The sequence below is a fragment of the Platalea leucorodia genome, assembly GCF_965183815.1.
Source record: "Platalea leucorodia genome assembly, chromosome: 7".
NCBI lineage: Eukaryota > Metazoa > Chordata > Aves > Pelecaniformes > Threskiornithidae > Platalea > Platalea leucorodia.
The window spans coordinates 36,763,287-36,780,877 of record NC_138829.1 but is presented as its reverse complement, the minus strand read 5'-3'; the positions used below and the strand labels follow the sequence as shown (position 1 = coordinate 36,780,877).

Here is a 17,591-nt window from a genome sequence, read left to right as displayed (position 1 = left end):
TTAATACTGTACTATGAAAGAAATTTTTAAAATAGTAAACAAAACAATAAATCATTGGTTTCATGCATATGAAACAACAACCGGATGGAGACCTACTGGGTGACTATCACTGAAGTTTTGAGTATTAAATGTATGAATCTGCAACAATTCTCTCAACACATAAGAAAATTTCTCATTAGAAATTACTTTATTCCACCACGTATACTACGCAAACAGTGTTCACAATGTATACAATATCTTAGGGCATTTTAAGACACTTTCTGTAGTTTATCCTAAACTACACTCATATAGACTTATAGCCACTATCCATTAATTATAATACAACATAGAATCATGGAATAGTTTAGGTTGGAAAAGACCCTTAAGATCATCACATCCAACAGTTAACCTAGCACTGCCAAGTCCACCACTAAACCATGTCCCTAAGCACCACATCTACCCATCTTTTCAGTACCTCCAGGGATGGGGACTCAGCCACTTCCCTGGGCAGCCTGTTCCAGCGCCCGACTACCCTTTCAGTGAAGAAATTTTTCCTAATATCCAGTTTAAACTTTCTCTGGTGCAACTTGAGTCCATTTCCTCTCGTCCTGTCGCTTGTTACTAGGGAGAAGAGACCGACCCCTGCCTCGCTACAACCTCCTTTCAGGTAGCTCTAGAGAGCAATAAGGTCTCCCCTCAGCCTCCTCTTCTCCAGACTAAACAACCCCAGCTCCCTCAGCCGCTCCTCATAAGACTTGCTCTCTAGACCCTTCACCAGCTTCATTGCCCTTCTTTGGGCATGCTCCTGCATCTCAATGTCTTTCTTGTAGTGAGGCGCCCAAAACTGAAAGCAGTATTCCAGGTGCGGCCTCACCAGTGATGAGTACGCCATGATTTTAGCCTGCTGAACTGCCCCTACCTTAGAGGATTGAAAGAGCATAAAACATACAGTAAGAATGCTCTCTCTATGCATACAGTACATACATTTCTATATGAATATGGTTTACATACCTTGGTGCTACATGTCCTGAATACATATATCCTAATTGAACTGATATGATTTCCACACATAAAGCACAACAGAAACAAGCTTACAGAGAAAAAAAAATATTCTTTAATAGAGTGAAAGGTAGGTAATGAAGATGGCACTATAAAATTGCAAAAGCATGCAACTGTGAAGTTTCACTCTTTCTTGTCAATCATTCTTAAATAGCAACCTTAATTTTTTTAAATTTAAATTCTGCAGCCACATTATTCAGATAAAAACAAATCCTAGTTTTGAGTCATTTAATATTTACTGATCTGCATGAAATCATGAGGAGTTTTAATCCAGAAGCATTCTAAACATCTTTATAATTTTATATAACTGAGAAGCCATCTTGAAAGGTGTAATTTCTTCCTTCAGAAATAAGAGACTCCACAGCTCACCCTGAATGCTTGAAGCAATTAATTAATTTAAAAAAAGCAAGTTCCATCATCAGTGTTAGTTTCTTTGGGATGATATAAAGCTTTGGCGAATTGTTTTAATTCAAATGAAAATTTTATAAATTAAGATATATATTTGACCACCTTTACTTTTATCTTTTTGAAAAATAAAAATGTTTTCAAAAACAATTTTTTTTCCTTCCTTATTACCTAGAGTATACAGTCCATTAAAAGTTTCAATAAGCAATCATTGCACAGCCAGTCATAGCTAGAGTTACACTTACATTTCCTGCAAAAAAGACAACTCACTGTTGAGTAACAAATGCTTAAGTAGCACTTTGATTCATCTGATTAACAAATAGATAAAATTGAAAAGTGTTTTAAAATGGTGAATTGTTGCACAACAATGAAGAGACTGTAGAATGAATGGCAATTTATAATTCAAGAGAAGAAATATCAAAAAGTTATTCTATAGCTATTTTCATCTTTAGAAAAATAATACGCATTTTGAATGTATCACTTCTGCAGAGATGGATATGACATTCAAAACATTAGCCTCAAGTAAATAAAACACCCTTTAAATTCAACCTTCTAGGATATTTACTTAAATCATAAAATTCCCCTCCTCCCCCATATTTTCTTTTCTAGGATTGTACTAAAAAAGGAAGAAAACACTAAAACTGCATGCACAGTATGAATCCCAGAAAAAAAATTAAAAAAAAAAATCTCTCATCATGAAACAAATTCAGCATAAATTTATATTTCACAAAAAATTAGTGTAATGTTATCTTTAAGTAAACTTCTTTAGATAATACTGAGATTACTTGTATTTTTATGTTTTGTTTCTTCCTCAGACATCCATTTTTCCTTTTACTTAATGTGACAGTCTTAACTCCGTGTGTAAGTACAATAAAAGAAAAATTACAACTCGAAAATATCAGTTTTCTCATTCTACATAAAATAAAAATGAAAACTGACAGACTATCTAGCTCTGCAGATTATTTGCATTGTAATTAGTTGCCATTTAGTCTCATAAAATAAGTAAAGCCATAGAGTTTTATCATGCTCTGTTCATGAGAGAATAAAAGTTAAATTCAATTCGATTCAGCCGAAATTGGAGAGTTAGGGTCAAAGCAATCAAATTAAGTCTTCCACCCAGGCTTCTGGACTATGCTGGGAAATCAGTTAAAGCACAGCATCATAGAAGATAACAGCAAGCTGATCTGATCAGGCAGCAAAAATCTGAGAGGTATGGTAAACATCAGTGCACTGAGGTTGCAGAACACAAATTCAAGTTTAGTCAGCTTTAAGAGACATACATGTGACTACTACCAAATGTAACTCTAAGTGAGAGTGAAATGCAGAAGATTTTTATTTACACAAGTTTTGTGGTTTTCATGGTGCCAGAATTTAATTACAGAATCTGTCATAACAAATAAACACTGTAAAGTCTTATTTAATATTAGTTTGTTAATAATACTTCACCCCATACATTAAGAAGTGGCATTTCCAGTTTTTTTCACATTTCGGTTGTTCACTGAATAGAAGAAAGCAGTAAAGGTGATGTCACATTTTATTTTAATTTCCTAAAACTTATACACATGCATATAACAGAGCAGCAACCAAGCGAGTGGAGACCATAGGTCAATTTCATTTACTTTCAGAGTACAAGCTCTACCTAAGTACGTAGCACTAGACAATTTACCTAAATTACCTACTTACAAGTGATTCACAGATGCAACAGCAAGTGTAACTTCTAAAACTTCCAGAAATATTAGTGCGTAGATGAGAGGTAAGTCTGTCTCATCTCAACAACTAGCAATGAGGTTCAGCTGATCATTGAAAAATTATTGTTCATGCAGATCGTTGAAAATACAGGCAAATCTGTACCTGGGGTTTGGATTAGGCTTAATTTTTACTTATAACAGCATCACCTTTTGCCAAACAAATAGCTTAGAAGTTCTATGAAAAATACAGTTCTTAAATAACTTTGTCAATAATAAATAATGTATAATAAAGTGCAGGGGTTTTTTTGGCATCCTGATTGCTCCTCTTTCAGTCACTCTTAGTATACCTTAGATTTGAAGTGATAATTCAATTGAAACTTTAGTAGTATGAAATGCAAGCATAGTTACAACATTTCGTTTGACTGCAAGGTCACTTTACACTATACTGTAAGCATTCCAGTAAGTATGCTTGTGCTAACATAGTAAAAGATTAAGAAATGCAAAGAAGAGAATTCTGAAATAACTATTTCTATCCAACAGTTCTTGCTTGTTACCACTGATTAAATAACTTGAAATTATACTGAAACAGTTTAGTTACACAACTACAAAGAAAAATATTGTATTTTTATATCTGAACTAAAATAGATTTAAATTTGTCACTTTGTTTCATTGAAAGGACTTAATTTCTAGCTACTAACTTCATGTGAGGATAAATCAAATTAAATCCAAATACCTGAAATACTTTCTTAGCTCAGTGAAATGAGATAGAATATTTACATGATGAGAAAATCATTTTGCTTTCCCCATTAATAAATAGCACTATAATACAATAGTGCTTTTATGGCAATGATTTATGTTTCAGACAAAACCTATTTCATATACTCTCCTCAGGTTCATAAAAGCCAGACTCAGTCCAAGGGTCCTCTTATTCCTTTTTCAGTATCCAGTTCTGGACTGATGATAATAAATGATCTCTGAAGATGATGTTTGTTTTTTGTAAATCTTTCAAAAGACTAACTGCACCTGCTCCTCAATGCTAAAAAGAAATTAATATGATTATAGTAGTGGAGCAATAACATCCCAGGAAAAGAGGAACACTGAAGAATATGCTATGGCATGAGGCCCCTCTCCCAGAAAATCCTGGAGCAAGGAAAGACATGAGAACAATCCATATTCAGAAATTCAATATTCTTTGATGTCAATTTACTTACCCCTTCACTAGCATTATCTCCTGTGTTGGCCAGCATTTCTTGAAGGGCTCTGACAGATAGGGACTGTTCAAGGACAAAATTACAGATGCAAAGGTCCGGAGGAACATACTGTAAAAACAAATTAAACAGTGTAAGAACAGATCAGCAAAGCAGGTGAAACAGGATGAAAAGTGTGTTTGAACACACATAGATTTTAACTTTAAAAATCCATACTTAATGTTTACTAATTTGTTTTTGAGATACATGCTATTTCCCTGTATGAAAATAATATAAATCCATTCTTCATAACTTGTCAGTGCAGTAACTACTTTTCCTAGAGCTGTATTCGTCACAGTAAAATGAAACATCTTCAGGTTCAAAAGCAAAAGGTTCTTTTCTATGTATTATTGCTTTCCTGTCTTTTAGAATGACACCATGAACATTGTATTTGTTCTCTAACGTCACTGACAAAACAGAAGAGAAGGTATATGATCTTATTTGACGTATAACATTGAAACTCCGAAGATATTTATAGCTGTCACTAAATGGCAAAGATTCAGAATCTTGTGATATAATAATATGAACTATTTTAGGAGATCTTCTCAATTGTTGGATCAATATGTCTGCTAGTTTTGAAATATGAAAATTACATTCACTTCAAGAACAGCAAACTTTTTCAATATATTGGCATTGATGTGTCCAAGGAAAGGTGTGTCCAAGAAAAAAAGTCTCAAGGGGAATCATCAATGTATATAAATATGTGACAGGAAAGTACAAAGTACAAAGAGGACAAGAGGAAATTGACACGAATTGAAATACAGGAAATTCTGTTTAAATGTGAGGAAAAAAACCCTTTTTTACTGCGAGCATGGTAAACACTGGAACAGGTTGCCCAGAGAGGTTGTGGAGTCTCCATCCTTGGAGATATTCAAACCCTGACTGGACGGTGTCCTGAGCAATCTGCTCTGGCTGAACCTACTCTGAGCAGAGGGGTTGGACTTGATGATCTCCGCAGGTCCTTTCCAACCTCAACGATTCAGTATTCTGGGACTTATGATATATATCATGGCTATGAATGAGCTTTAAAGTGGATATACACTCCTTTTTCTTTTTTAAATCAGTGTGACAGAATAAAATACTTGATAATGCTCAGTTTTAAGGTGGTGAAAAGGGAAATGGTACAATTAAGAGATTTCTAAACTTGCTGAAGTAAAGTCTTCATAGCAAGATGATCAAGTACAGTCTTCGAATTCCCACCTTTTGATCTCTACTATAGACTGATTTTTTTTTTTTTTTTGGGTGTTTTCAAACAGATTTTGGAAAAGACATTTAGGCCAAAGACTTGACATTGAAATTGCATACATTAGAGATACATATATAATTGTTACATATATTATTGAGGTAAAGTGAACTCCTGCATTTTTCTTATGTGACTAAATAATTTTAAATAGTAAGTAGTTCATTAATTTCATTAACCGTAAGAGGAACAATTTAAACTGTAATACTTGTCATCACTCATCTCCACTATGGGGTACTATTTTTTTTAGCATTCATTATACACACACACACAACATACCCTGTTATATAAGCTCATACTATACATATATATGTGTGTGTGCATGTGTATGTAGCATCCATATACATGCACACATGCACACAGATTGTAACTGGAAGTTTACTCTTTAATAGGTTACATTCAAGGCCTCTCATATAACCAGAAACAGAAAGATAACGCCATTTCTCAGAGAAATGAATTACAAATGAAACTAGGTTAGATTTTTGTGTCTCTTATTTGTTAGAAAAGTCTGGAAAGACTTACTTAGAATATTTTATTGCTATGAACATAAAAATCTATACAACATTAAGTAGTCTCTACTTCCCAATGAACCAGACAGGTAAACAAAACCTTTGAGTAATACTTCACCCATTACTTTACTGCCTTTAATTGCACCTAGCAAGTAAATAAGCCACATCATTATTAAAAAAAACCCCAAAACAAACAAAAAAAAACCCAAATAAAAACCCCAGATATTTTTCTGTTGTCATCCTGTGGCAGCTTTCAGATTATGCAGCATCATTTTATTAAGACGTTCTGAGTACGTATTAAGCCCTTGAAGTACATTTGAATTTAAAAAAAAACCCAAAAACTATCTTTATAATGTCTTTCTATTTGCAAGATGGAACTTAAATTCAGAAACTGAACTGGAATTTTTTTCTGGGAAAAAATAACATAGCTGGTAATATGGTTTTAATCAGCATAAGACTACCTCTGGCACTTAATCTCACTCCAAACTGAATATGGCATAACCAGTATGATCCAACACCGACCAATTGAACAAAAGAACTCCCATCTGTTTCTCTGGCCACTGGTCTTGTGCAACATAGGCTGCATTTTGATTTGAAAATTGTTGCAGCCCTTTACTTTAGTGCTGTATTAATGAAAGACACACTCTAAACAATGTACTCCTAGTCACAGTTTGTACAAAATGTACATCTTAGGTTAACGCAATTAATTTTTCACTTCTTATTCTTTTTCATAACTTATGGAGCATTCAGTTTTATTTAAGAATATTGACACTGAGAATTATGAAATTAATGATTTTTCCACGCACGACCTTGAGCAGCTAACTCCCCTTTCAAACTTGCAGTGTTACACAATAAGCTAACACACGCATGGTATCACATACCCCAATTCTGTAGTTGGATGGCAAGAAATTCTTTTTTACATTCCACTGACCTGAGAAATACCAGCAAAAGTTAATTTATGTGGATGGTATATGACCTAAGTAGGAACTGACCTCCTTAATTAATCTAGATTGCTTCCTTTCTTCCAAAAAAAAATTAAAACTTATTAAAAAATTAACTATTGAGTCTGTCAAGGCTCATTTGTTTTCTGGTCTTTTTGCAAATGATACTGTTTCGTAAGTTTGATATTCAACAATCTCTGTGTGGCAGACCATTTTACACTCTTAATAACTACACAGCTATAAAGGGTCTAATAAAATCTCGACCACCTGCTAATCTATGCTTTTTCCCCCCAACTCTGAGCAATGTTGTATTGTAATGGAATTTCACAAAAAAAAAGTGCCAATAAGGGATGTTCAGTGAAACAAGAATACTGAGAGGTGAGAGCTACAGGTAGAAGATGGGGAAATATTCAAAATCTGTTCAGGTACTACGATAAGGTTTTAGAAATCTGCTGTAAAGTAACAATAGGCATAGGTATTTATCACCCTTCTGGCTATAGAAGTTGGAATGTACATACAGAAGCAAGACAACATCATTTTCAAGAATAATGAATAAAGAAAAAAATTCAAGTGGTGAATAAAGTATTTTATTTTACAGGCATTAAAAGATATGGTCAGCAAGCATTACTGTAAGTGAATTTGTGTAGCAGAATAAGTAGACTGGTAAGACATACAATAAAAGAAAGCAGGAATTTGGAATAAATAGTTCTTCAAAGTCAATTAGAGTTTTTGGGAGTTCTTTCAGCACATCTCTGCGCAGTCTTGTCCATACATACAGGAAGGTAAACAAAAAGACAAATTTAATGTAGGAAACATACACAAATTTGCAAGGTAAATCCAAAGAAACAATTGACAGTTCTACCCTGAGAACTGCTCTTCTTATAAGAAGAAAATGTTTATTTCTGAGATTATTTCCAAACAGGTCTTTCATGTAGAGTTACCAGTTTTCCATTAACACACTCATAACACTGAATATACCTAATTTTTCTGAATGAGGTGTTAAGATAAATAAAACTAGCTACTGAACTGGAAATGTTCAATAGATCTGTAAAAAACTTGAGTCTTAAAATAACTCTATCTTCTCACAGAAATGAATTGGAGACCAGGTCAAATTACTTTATTTTCATCTAAATTGATTTCTGGAGGAAGAGCAGAGAGCAGGTGAAGTATATCAATAGGTCAAAGCTGATAGGAGAGGTGATGTGAAGAAAAAGATACAAGCTACAGAGTAGCTAGAGAGGAGTGACACAAGCAGTTATAGAAAAACTGAAGACCTACAGAAATGAAAAGGGGCCACGCTTTGTAATAAATTAAAAAAAAAAAAAAAAAATCTATCGGTATGTAGGATTCCTCTCTCAAACAGCTCAAAATACTTTATAGAAAATACAGAATAGAACAGCAAGCCACCATTTTCACAGACTTCTGACTGACCATAGATACACTTATCTTATTTTTCCATTTAAAAGGGAGACACCGGAGAAATATTTTCTCCTGTAAGGTACACTGTGATTTACTGATAAAACATAGTATTTTCACAATTTTTATTATTTATTAACATTGTAAAGGTATGTGCATACCTAATTATCAGTAGTGAAGGATTGCTACCCATCCTAAGCCAGCCAATAACACACAGCAGTCTAATTTTCACTTGTAGTTTCTTAGAATAGACAGCAAAATGCAGCAAGACAAAAAATAAGGCCACAAGAATAACGACTGGTAAGGCCACACCTGGAGTACTTTGCCCAGATCTGGGCTCCTCAGTACAAAAGCGGTATCAAGTTACTGGAGGGAGTCCAGTAAAGGGCCACTAAGATGATAAGGGTCTCTCATAAGAGGAAGAGATGAGATGATGATCATTGTGTATAAATACCTGAAGTGATGGTGCAAAGAGGATGGAGCCAGGCTCTTCTCAGTGGTGCCCAGTGACAGGACAAGAGGCAATGAGCACATACTGAAACACAGAAGGGTCCATCTGAACATAAGGAAACACTTTTTTACTGTCAGGTGCCTGAGCACTGGCACAGGTTGCCCAGAGAGGTTGTGGAGTCTCCATCCTTGGAGATATTCAAAAGCTACCTGGACATAGTCCTGGGCAACCTGTTCTAGGTGGCCCTGCTTGAGCAGGGGGGTTGGGCAAGATGACCTCCAGAGGTCACTTCCAACCTCAGCCATTCTGTGATTCTGTGAAAAGTAAACTGCAATGAAGTTTCTAATATCAGGCTTCTACATACAACCCCAGGGTGGATAACAGATTGACTCAATGCACATAGTTAATGCTGGCTGAAACATTCTTACAAGCACATTCTGATGAATAGAGCTTCATATCAAAAGATTTCAAGGAAATATTTTCTACATCAGAGAGACACAGCTAGGCAAGTACAAACTGGCAGTGGAGGGAGCACTGAGATAAGTTTTATGCTGAAGTTTAAATTTGTTTCTCTTCAGTTTTATGCCTATTTTGTCAGCTTACTATTATTTCCATATGCAATAATTACTATTTATTATAAAAATAATAGCTGTGCAAATAGCTGTAGGGCAGTTTCAACCATTTTATATATAATTATGGTAAGTTTGTGCTGTGTTTCATAGGGGGAAATGGAGGCCCATAAAATAGCTAATAGGAAAACCCAGCTCCCACATTATGCTTTGAATTCAATTCAGTCTTCTGGATTCCTCCAGGCACTATCATAACATTAAATTCTTGCAGGTGATATGCTTACTAACCAAATCTTTCCCACAGCTTCTGGTCTGCAGTGTGAAAAACAGACATAAGCTGGTACAGGTTACTGATTTACTAGGTTTACTTTTACCAGAACTGTAAACTATTATGTTCTGTCATTAGAACAAAAATCTTAATTCATTACAATTCCCTTCAGGAGTTTAAGTTTACTTGACAATTTTGCTACTAAAAGAGATGCTAGTATATTGCAATTACTTTTGAAGTGTATTTTTCTTAGGTATTCGTAGAAGTTAGCCTTGCTGCACTAGACTATCAGCTTTGAAATACATCATCTTTTAAAGTATCACTTTAAAAACAAGGAAAACAGCAGTGAAGTAATATACTTAGATCACGTCGTTCAACAATTCTGCTATTTCTTGTTTAGTATAAAAATGTAATTTTTCACCTCTAGTTAACGAAATTTTTCCCCTTACATTTTAAATATCAGACATTATTTAGGCAAACATCTTCTGATAATTTAAAAAGGAGCCATATAGGCAGGAGGAACATAATTTCATACTACTGAATTAATGCAGAAGTGCTTTTAAAAAGTGCATTTAAAATCCAGTCACCATAATATAAATTATTAGTGAACCAACACTGTAATAGCTTTACTAATAAATTGTAGAGAAATAACATGCAAGTTGCTTATGGATTTATAGTAAAATTTGAACAGAAGTATCTCATAATTGTTATTCCCTTCAGCATGTCACAAAAATTACCAAAACAGCTGATGCACAACCACATAAACCTCATTTCTTTCCTCTTTAAGTTTCTAAGATTTTTTTTTTTTTTTAAGAAATATACTTCCTCTTTCCTTGCCTCCCTTTCCTTTTAGGTACTTCTGTCTTCTGACTTTTACTACAACTCAGATTAAAAAATTAATCATGAAGTTACACCTTTTTATTCTGGAATTAACAGATACACTGAGTTTTTTTCCTGTCTACTAGTAAAGTGGTCAGTCGAAGAAGAGAAGGTAGTAGAAGGTATCACTGTGATTTTCTGCTCTGGACTTCTGTTGATACACATGCCTTGAACTTTCTATAATGCAATTTCTTAATACACAGAAAAATGCTGGCTTCTTTATAAAGTAATTTCCAGGGATAAGGAAGGGATAAGGAATCCATCTCAGGTAAATAGTACCATTTTAACAGGGAAGACAGTCTTCTGCTGTCTAAAATAAAAGGCCTTCTGTTATCAACGTTCCCATTTTAGAAGCTTATGGGCAGTGTCCATACTTTCCTTTTTTAAACCAAACAGACTGTGTCCTCCTCCAATCATGATTCTCATAGACTTCCTCGAGCAATCTCCATTTTATCGACATTCTTATGAATTTGAATGCCATGACTGTACTCTGTATTCCAGCAGCATTGCCACAGAGGTAATAAAAAAAACCCCAAATTTGCAGAGATAAGATAACTTCCCATCTCCTGTGAAGTTTCTTTTGATCATACCTCTAAAGACTATGCTAGATTCCCTTGAGCACATCACCACTCCAGGAACTTATGACTGTGTAACATCCACAATGACCTTCATATTCCTTACAGGGGACAAGAATAGTTTCCCATTTTGTAAGCATATTTACATGGTCAGTTATTAGACTTTACAATGGCAGCACTGAAACAGACCTCTACTTTCTATCAATATACAAGGCACTGCAGATCGTCCTGTGTGTGACGTGACTTGATCAATTGCCAGTTGCCCAAAGTTTTTATCATCTGAAAAAATTGCATATGTTGATTTAAATAATGTCTTAATTGATAAAAATACTCAACTGCATAGCAGTGAGAACAGAACCCTATAGGATTTGATTAGAAACATATCTATTCAATAACTACTTTTTAATCCACTGGATGTGTGCCATTTTGGTTTTCTCTTATTTTATAGCCAAAATTTTGTCCAAATGTAAAGGAAAGTAAGTGTCATTGCTAAGGGTGGTTGGTAAGTATTGTACTCTCTGATCATCCAGATCAACCTTCTACACTTCTTATTTTTCCAACAGATGTATTTACATGCCTCTTTCCAAAATTGTTCACTGTTCTCATTGAAGAGAGACCAGCAGTTCAGAAAGCTCCTCAGTAAGCTCTTTTAAAGCAGTTACATACAAGTTTTCTGAACCTCTTAATTTTAACAAACTTCAGAAGCTTCTGTAGTATTATCTGCCACAAAGACACTTATGAAATGTAAAGTAGATCTATGGCATTCTACAATAATGCATACCATTCTTGCTTTTCTTATAATAAGATGAGCAACATGCTGTCTTACAGATTGAGATGGTCAATAGATAGACCACACTGCAGTTAAGCTGTCCATTAATAAAAAATTCCCGATCACTGTGGAATATTTTAAGACAATAGTTGAAAATACATACGTGAAAACTAACTGCTTTTACTTAAGCATGTGAAAAGATTATTGGTGATTTGTAAAGGACACCGGAGATAAATTATCTGACTGAACTCTTGGAATGCAAAGAAATGCAAATTTAGAAGCAGCACAATTTTTCACCTTAGAGATGAACAAGGACCTCTCATACTGCATAAATAAACACTGTGGATGTAACATGGTTGTAATACCTAGACTAAAAATAGGACCACATACGAACATTTCAAGAGAAAAAATACAAAGACCTGTCTAAAAAAAAATCACGGGAGAAATAAATTATCAGGAAGAAGAGAAAAGAAATAAAGACACAAAACAAAGAAAATTATGAAGAGAGAACAAATAAGAGAGGGAGGAGGTCCTCCTCCATTTGCCTTTATTTTTAAGATTCTGCTATAGTACAGGTCTAAAGTTTCATCTCTTCTTTCTCCTCTCAAGATCTTCTTACTACTCTATTTTCTTTTATTTTTTCTTCACAGCTCTTCAGCTTCGTTTTTACATTTGCCACTTGTTATCTTTAAAACTTTTCAATTAGTTAATAATTCTGTTCCCTGTACTCTCAACTTGCTGATTAATCAACACAGTTAGAAGCAACACTTAACACCAATAACTAGCAGGTGACAATGCTTCTAAAATTATCAATCCAGCATATCAAGATATTTGAACCTACAGCAGTAATAGGAATAAGTTTTTCAGTGAACTTAAATTTTAATAACAGCCTGAAGACTTAATCTTGAAAATATGAAGTATTTCAGTCACAGGAATTATTTTAGATAGCGAAATAGTGGCTTTTGACTGTTAACAGGTATGCCTCAAAGTATAGTTAGAATCTCACGTTGCAGTCACAGAAAGAAAAGCTTACAAAAGGTGCATCTACCATCACATTAAAGAAACTGTGATTAAATGTATTCCGATAATAAGTAGGTTAACATTCATTGATCAGTTACACCAGTTGAGAGTATTGACTTCTTACTTTAGCTTCTGATGTTGGTTCCAAAAAGCACAGGCGATTCCCAAGTCCCTCAGCTGCCAAGCAAAACTTTCTTTGTTCTTTGTGAATACTGGCAACACACTGAAGTACTACTTCGTCATCCTGTCACAAAACAAGGTAGGAGAAAAAAGTAAATATTTGGAAGTTACATACACATTATAATGCTAAAAAATCCTGGAACACGGAATCTGTTGAAAATGAACACATTATACTCCTATAACCGATATCATGTACATATGCAGAGATTCTTTTGATACGTATGTCAACAGATGTTTACGTATGGATTTATATTCAAGACTATATCAAAGTGACAAAGACTACATACTGTCTCCAGGGCTTTCACAAGTGTTGTGTCCTTCTGTTGCTTTAGCTGTGGATTGCTATGGTGCCATAAAAAACTGTAAGTACACTGTTACTCGGTTTTACTCAGTAAAACATGTTCAATGTTTACAGTAAAAACCTGTTACTGTGATTTTGCAAAGAACAGTAACCTAAATATAAACAAATTTATTTTTTTAGCACAGTAAGACCTCAACACAAGTCCTCTAAATGCACAATCATAACTTTTAAGGTCTCATTTAATTTAGAAACTTCTGAGTACAACCAAAGATCCAAGAAGCACTTTTCAAGTGACAGTTCAAATAAGTTGTAAGAACTCGCTCCTCAAAAGACACTTTCCAAGAACAAGAACACTCTGGAAAAGTGACATGAAATATCCCTATTGTTTAGTTATCCTAATTATTCTAAAAGGTCTTTTACAAATTGTTACATAATGCAATGCCAAAGACACACTTACAAAGTGCCAAGCCCTTATTCACCTCTTAACATGTGATACTAAAGCTGATATAAGCGAGCCAAAACAGATTATTTTTAGTGTTCAACTGTGCCAAAGGTATATACAAAATTAAAAATAATTTTATTTTCCAAAACTTGTCCACTAACCAAGAAAAACACCACTTGCAGACTAGCACGTAGAAGAACTTATTTTTATACGAGTATGTAACTGTTCACCAAAAGACACTGCCTTAGAAGTTTTTAAGGGGGTGGAAACTGACAAAACACGAGCGATATGATATGTCAGTGTCCCATCCAGCTATGAAGTTATACTGGTGTCAATTATTATTGTCAAAGCAGATACACAACAGCCGCCTGTACTGAACTCAGAGATCACTTGAACAATTATGTTCTAAAAGCAGCACTGCTTTTTCCAGTCCCCTTATGCAACTGCAATACTATGACAGTAGCACAGCTACTGGCACTTGAAATAAAAGCTGGGAGTGACAAAGTGATTTTCGCCAAAGGAATTAAGTGACGCGCCCTTTAAAATGGGAATTCAAAAGCAGGTTTTTCACTTGTGTGATTTTGCAAGGGTGTGCAAGTTATATGGCTTTCTTTTAGGTGACACTTCACTGCCTACTTACTACTACTAAAATGGACAGTTATTATACTTCAGACTAATCAGCAGTTACAGTGTTTTCCTTATCCAGCTTGCATAACAATCAATAGCATTTTTAGCAGCACCGAATGGGAATTCAAGAAATTTTTATAAACAATTCTAAGACGTATAGTCAAGTAGGAGGTAGGCAGAATTAGGTAATTAATGCCAAACAAATTCATTTTCTTTTTCCCCTGCTGCTTTTGCTTCCATTTCTGTAAAACTCTCTCTGAAATTCTCAGCTTTCAAACTCATTAGTAAAACCATTTCTGCTTTTTAAACTTTGGTGTAATAAGTTGCAAATCATAAACAATACAATTAAGCACTCATTACTATATCCCTCTGTTCGAGAATTTTTAAAAATTGGCATCAGAAGCATATCTATTTGCAGGCAAAAGTCAGAACATGTGTAAGATAAAAAGAAAGATATTTAAAATATTTTTCATCCTCTGATTCCTTTATCAATCTTTGAACATATGTATTTCAGAGATTTAAAAAGAATAAAATACTAAAACTTTAATTTATAAATACCAAGATTTAGAATAAAATTGAGATTTGCCACTTAGCTTGCACTTATCAGTGGATTATGTTAAATTACTTATATATAGCTGAAATTGTATTTATTCTCCCTAGTACATTATTCATCATTCCACATATATATAGTACCTATTGTAATTCATAGTTTTCTAAAAAATAAAATTATGCCTTCAGACAACATACATAAAAACTTAGTTAAAATGAGAATTACACAAATAAATGAACTATTTTCTTTTTAAATCCATCCATATAAAAGGGCAAGAGTTTCTACCATAATGAAATTAATATTTAAATTTTTTAGAATTGAAAAAATAAGCATTTCTTCTTAGAATTTACACTGGCATCACAAAGTCTTTATCAATCATTACATGCCATAACCCCAAAATACAAACAGCGATAATGTCTTAAGTAAGGACTGTACGCAGCATTCAACATCAATGTTTTACATTATTGCCCTAAATTTCCAACGTACCCTTTCATTTGTGCTACAACGGTTAACAAACTATTTATTTGCTACATAGGATGAACAACTTTAATAGTGTTTCTAAAAACTGGCAATAATAGTGTACTTCAGAATGTTTTGGAGCAGAGTTTTAAAGGGTTTATCATTCAGGTGCAGGTGGACTGAGCATAAGGAATTAGTCGAATCTATATAATCTGCAAATAAGACAATGACTGCTGTTAGGATGACTCAGTATTATAGTGTACTTACTAAGGTAAGATCATTTTAGCTGAGGTCTGAAATTGCTTTTCTGGCCTGAAGAAGCTAATAGAAATGAGTTTTATGGAGTTGTTATCCTATAATGAAATTGCAGACCATGTCTCAGCAGCATCATGTTTTCTTGAGTCTTCTCTCACACAAATTCTGGTATTCTAGAACTTTTTTCCTGGTACACTCATTTTCTTCTTCCATTAGTTTTTAACTATACATGGTGCAGAGCCATTTAACCTTGATCTTCACTTCTCTTATACAGAATTTCATCCATTTACTTCAATATACCTTTTTCAGTATGACAAGGAGAAGCCTGCATGCCCAATGAGATGCGAAGACTCATGCGATGAGCAGTGATGAGTTGTTAGTTAAGTTAGATACAGCCAATTCTCAAAGATAACCAAAAGCAAAGCAAAAGAAAAAAAAACCCACACAACTTCCTTGAGATCCAGTTTGTCAACCAAGAATTTAACAAATTTAAATGTTTTAAATTTAATAAGTGTTTTAAATGCAATCTTTCTCATCTAGCAGCTCTTACTTCCGTGTTTAGAAATTTAATTTTAGAAATTTAATTTCTTCTAGGCCTTTTAGTTTTGGTGGGTTTTTTTGGTTTTTTTTGTTGTTTGGTTTTTTTTTAATAAAACAGGTCTAGAGTACATGGAATCACAGACTGGAAAGGACCTCTGAAAGCAATGATCCAACATCTCACTAGAGAAAGGCTAATTTAGATCAAGTTTCTCAGGTAATCTAATGTGCTTAATTTAAGAAAAAAGTCCACTTCAAAGTTCTGACCAGTTTGAAGTATTGTTACAGATTCACACCTCTCCACCATATGTTACACCTCTTCAGATCAAAACTGTAACATGCAACAGTCATATCAAGGTTCTCTAAATTTTTCCAGGTTTTGCTTCAGTGAGCAATCAGGGGATTAATTTCAGGTTGATCAAAAAACTTCTATGATTTACTGAGCACACGTAAAAATAATACATTTGCATACCACTAGGCTTCGCACAAGAAAATGCCTTCAGTATTGTTCCTCAAAAAGTACACACATTCTAAGTGTCAATTACTAATAACTGGTTTCCACCAGTAGTATCATCAATAATTACATGAAATTAACCATGAGATTCATTTTGTGCTACCATAATTAACATCTATTCACAACTACAGATGAATAGCAATTTTTAACCTTTTTTCTGCATGAAGAGGAAGTGAAAATTCTCCCCTTCTGTCCAGAAATCTCTTATCTGGTTAGAATTCATCCATCAGTTCTTTAGGAAAAGGACACAGATCAAGTAACTCCAACCCCAATTCTAAGAATGTTTATACATAGAAACACATTGATATTGCTAAAATAAATTTCAGGTAGTCTGAAATCCTGCAGAATCTACCAAGTGTCCAGTAGCTAATGTATCATAATTCTGTCCAGTATTATTCATCCATTCACACAAATGCATGACTTTTGCAAAAAGAAAGATTTGGAGATTTGTTTTCTTTTTTTTCTGAAATTAGGCAACTGCATAACTGTGTGTACTGAAAACATAAATATCTATTTGCTTTGGCCAGAGCTGAATCTGCAGTTTGAATTTGCACTACATAGTAATGTCTGCATAGGCTGAGAAACAAAGGTATTTCTAAATGAGAGTCACTCACTCAGTATCTTCTGCTTTTAAGATGGAACAAGTTACCAAAATAGTACTTGTCTCTTCGCAAAAGTATGTCTAATACTAAGCAATTTCTTTAACTGAAA

At 34.1% G+C, this 17,591-nt stretch overlaps 1 protein-coding gene across 1 annotated transcript in view; it reads right to left on the bottom strand.

The window, feature by feature from the left end:
- The window catches only part of RYR3 (ryanodine receptor 3), a gene marked incomplete at its 5' end in the record, with an annotated part of 249,795 nt that overhangs the window by 183,763 nt on the left and 48,441 nt on the right, over positions 1 to 17,591 (bottom strand). Inside the window, 2 exons of the mRNA XM_082318667.1 lie at positions 4,343 to 4,450; positions 13,140 to 13,259. Coding sequence (XP_082174793.1) covers positions 4,343 to 4,450; positions 13,140 to 13,259 — 228 coding nt within the window. The remainder of the gene's footprint in view (positions 1 to 4,342; positions 4,451 to 13,139; positions 13,260 to 17,591) is intronic.